The sequence below is a fragment of the Arachis duranensis genome, chromosome 10 (genome assembly GCF_000817695.3).
Source record: "Arachis duranensis cultivar V14167 chromosome 10, aradu.V14167.gnm2.J7QH, whole genome shotgun sequence".
Classification (NCBI taxonomy): domain Eukaryota; kingdom Viridiplantae; phylum Streptophyta; class Magnoliopsida; order Fabales; family Fabaceae; genus Arachis; species Arachis duranensis.
The window spans coordinates 36,922,328-36,925,441 of record NC_029781.3 but is presented as its reverse complement, the minus strand read 5'-3'; the positions used below and the strand labels follow the sequence as shown (position 1 = coordinate 36,925,441).

At 41.3% G+C, this 3,114-nt stretch overlaps 1 protein-coding gene across 1 annotated transcript; it reads left to right on the top strand.

Annotated features, from left to right (window-relative positions):
* The first annotated feature begins 675 nt into the window (after nt 1-675).
* LOC107469964 (uncharacterized) lies at nt 676-1,368 on the top strand. The gene has a single exon (XM_016089343.1). It carries the CDS (start codon nt 676-678, stop codon nt 1,366-1,368), a length of 693 nt encoding a protein of 230 aa, XP_015944829.1.
* The last annotated feature ends 1,746 nt before the right edge of the window (nt 1,369-3,114 follow it).

The window sequence follows — 3,114 nt, the reverse complement described above, 5'->3', positions numbered from 1 at the left end:
TCCGCTCCTATCAATGATGCTTTTCCACTTGATAGCTTGCAAGCAGTATCTGAGGTGGTTCCTTGGTATGCACCTGTAGCTAATTATTTGGTTAGTCGTACCTTTCCTCCTAATTTTACTAAGCATCAAAGGGACAAGCTGAAAAGCAAGTCCAAATATTATATATTGGATGACCCATATTTATGGAGATGTGGTACTGATCAAATAATTAGAAGGTGTGTACCACAATCAGAATTCCAGTCAATTTTAGAGGCCTGCCACTCTTCTAAGAGTGGTGGACACTTTGGTCCTCAGAGAACTGCTAGAAAAATTTTAGACTGTGGTTTCTGGTGGCCCACACTTTTTAAGGATGCTAGCATATATTGTGACTCTTGCCCCCAATGCCAAAGGTTTAGGAATATATCCAAGAGGGATGAGATGCCCCAACAACTTAGGTTGTTCTGTGAGATTTTTTATGTTTGGGGAATTGACTTCATGGCTCCATTTCCAAACTATAAAGGTTTCTTCTATATATTGTTAGTTGTTGATTACGTGTCTAAATGGGTGGAAGTAATTCCTACCCATACTAATGATGCTAACGTTGTTGTATCTTTTGTTTGAAACAATATTATATGTCGCTTTGGATCACCACGAGAAATCATGAGTGATCAAGGCACTCAATTTTGCAACAGGAGAATGACAAATCTGTTGAAGAAACAAGGCATCATTCACAAGGTAGCGACAGCCTACCATCCCCAGACCAATGGGAAAACCGAGGTGTCAAATAGGGAGATCAAGCGCATATTAGAGAAGATCATAAAGCCTTACAGGAAGGACTGGAGTGCTCGACTGGCAGATGCGCTTTGGGCTTATCGAACCGCATACAAGACACCTATCAGAATGAGTCCCTTCCGCCTCATCTACGGGAAGGCTTGTCACCTTCCAGTAGAAGTGGAACACAAGGCTTACTGGGCTGTGAAGGAATGCAACTCAGGATTGGGAGGAGCCGGCATTGAAAGGAAACTACAACTACAGGAATTAGAGTGCCTTCGAATGGAAGCGTATGAGAACTCACGGCTCTATAAGGAAAGGGTAAAGGCGATGCATGACAGGAATATCAAGCAGAGAGAGTTTAGAGTTGGGGATTTGGTCATCCTCTATAACTCAAGGCTGAGACTCATGCCAGAAAAGTTGCGATCAAGGTGGGAAGGACCCTACAGGGTGGAGAAGGTTGAACCTTATGGAGTCTTTCACCTGAGCTATCCGTCAAGCCCTACCTTCTTCAAGGTAAACGGCCACCGCTTGAAGTTATATCATGGTGAGAAGATGAAGAGCAAAAAGGAGCTGGAGATCATCCACTTGAAGGATCCAGCACAAGAAGAGGACTAAGTTCATGGACCGTTGATGAGCGGATAATTTATACGCTTTTTGGCATTGTTTTTAGTATGTTTTTAGTATATTTTAGTTAGTTTTTATTATATTTTTATTAGTTTTTATTTAAAATTTACTTTTCTGGACTTTACTATGAGTTTGTGTATTTTTCTATGATTTCAAGTATTTTCTGGCTGAAATTGAGGGACCTGAGCAAAAATCTGATTCAGAGGCTGAAAAGGGCTGCAGATGCTGTTCGATTCTGACCTCCCTGCACTCGAAGTAGATTTTCTGGAGCTACAGAAGCCCAATTGGCGCGCTCTTAATTTCGTTGGAAAGTAGACATCCTGGGCTTTCTAGCAATATATAATAGTCTATACTTTGCCTGAGATTTGATGGCCCAAACAGGCATTCCAAGTCAGCTTCAGAATTCCCAGCGTTTAACGCCAGAACTGGCACAAAAGCTGGAGTTAAACGCCCAAACTGGCACAAAAGCTGGCGTTTAACTCCAAGAAAAGTCTCTACATATGGAAGCTTCAATGCTCAGCCCAAGCACACACCAAGTGGGCCCGGAAGTGGATTTTTACGTCATTTACTCATTTTTGTAAACCTTAAGCTACTAGTTCTCTATAAATAGGACCTTTTGCTATTGTATTTTCATCTTGGTTCTTCTGGTTCCCTCTCTGGGGCCGAAGCCAATGATCACCATTATCACTTATGTATTTTCAACAGTGGAGTTTCTACACACCACAGATTAACGTGTGGAGCTCTGCTGTACCTCGAGTATTAATGCAATTACTATTATTTTCCATTCAATTTAGCTTATTCTTGTTCTAAGATATTCATTTGCACCCAAGAACATGATGAATGTGATGATTATGTGACGCTCATCATCATTCTCACTTATGAACGTGTGCCTGACCACCACTTCTGTTCTACATGCAAACAAGGCTTGAATGTTTATCTCTTGGATTCCTTAATCAGAATCTTCGTGGTATAAGCTAGAATTGATGGCGGCATTCTTGAGAATCCAGAAAGTCTAAACCTTGTCTGTGGTATTCCGAGTAGGATTCAAGGATTAATGACTGTGACAAGCTTCAAACTCGCGATTGTGGGGCGTTAGTGACAGACGCAAAAGAATCACTGGATTCTATTCCGACATGATCGAGAACCGACAGATGAATAACCGTGCTGTGACAGAGCGCGTTGAACATTTTCACTAAGAGGACGGGACTGTAGCCATTGACAACAGTGATGCCCAACATACAGCTTGCCATGGAAAGGAGTAAGAAGGATTGGATGAAGACAGTAGGAAAGCAGAGAGACGGAAGGGACAAAGCATCTCCATACGCTTATCTGAAATTCTCACCAATGAATTACATAAGTATCTCTATCTTTATTTTATGTTTTATTCATCTTTTAATTATCAATCCTCCATAACCATTTGAATCCACCTGACTGAGATTTACAAGATGACCATAGCTTGCTTCATACCAACAATCTCTGTGGGATCGACCCTTACTCGCGTAAGGTTTATTACTTGGACGACCCAGTGCACTTCCTGGTTAGTTGTGCGAAGTTGTGATAAAGAGTTGATATTGCAATTGAGCGTACCATGTTGATGGCGCCATTGATGATCACAATTTCGTGCACCAAGTTTTTGGCGCCGTTTCCGGGGATTGTTCGAGTTTGGACAACTGACGGTTCATCTTGTTGCTTAGATTAGGTAATTTTATTTTATTATTTTTAAGAATGAATTCTAGA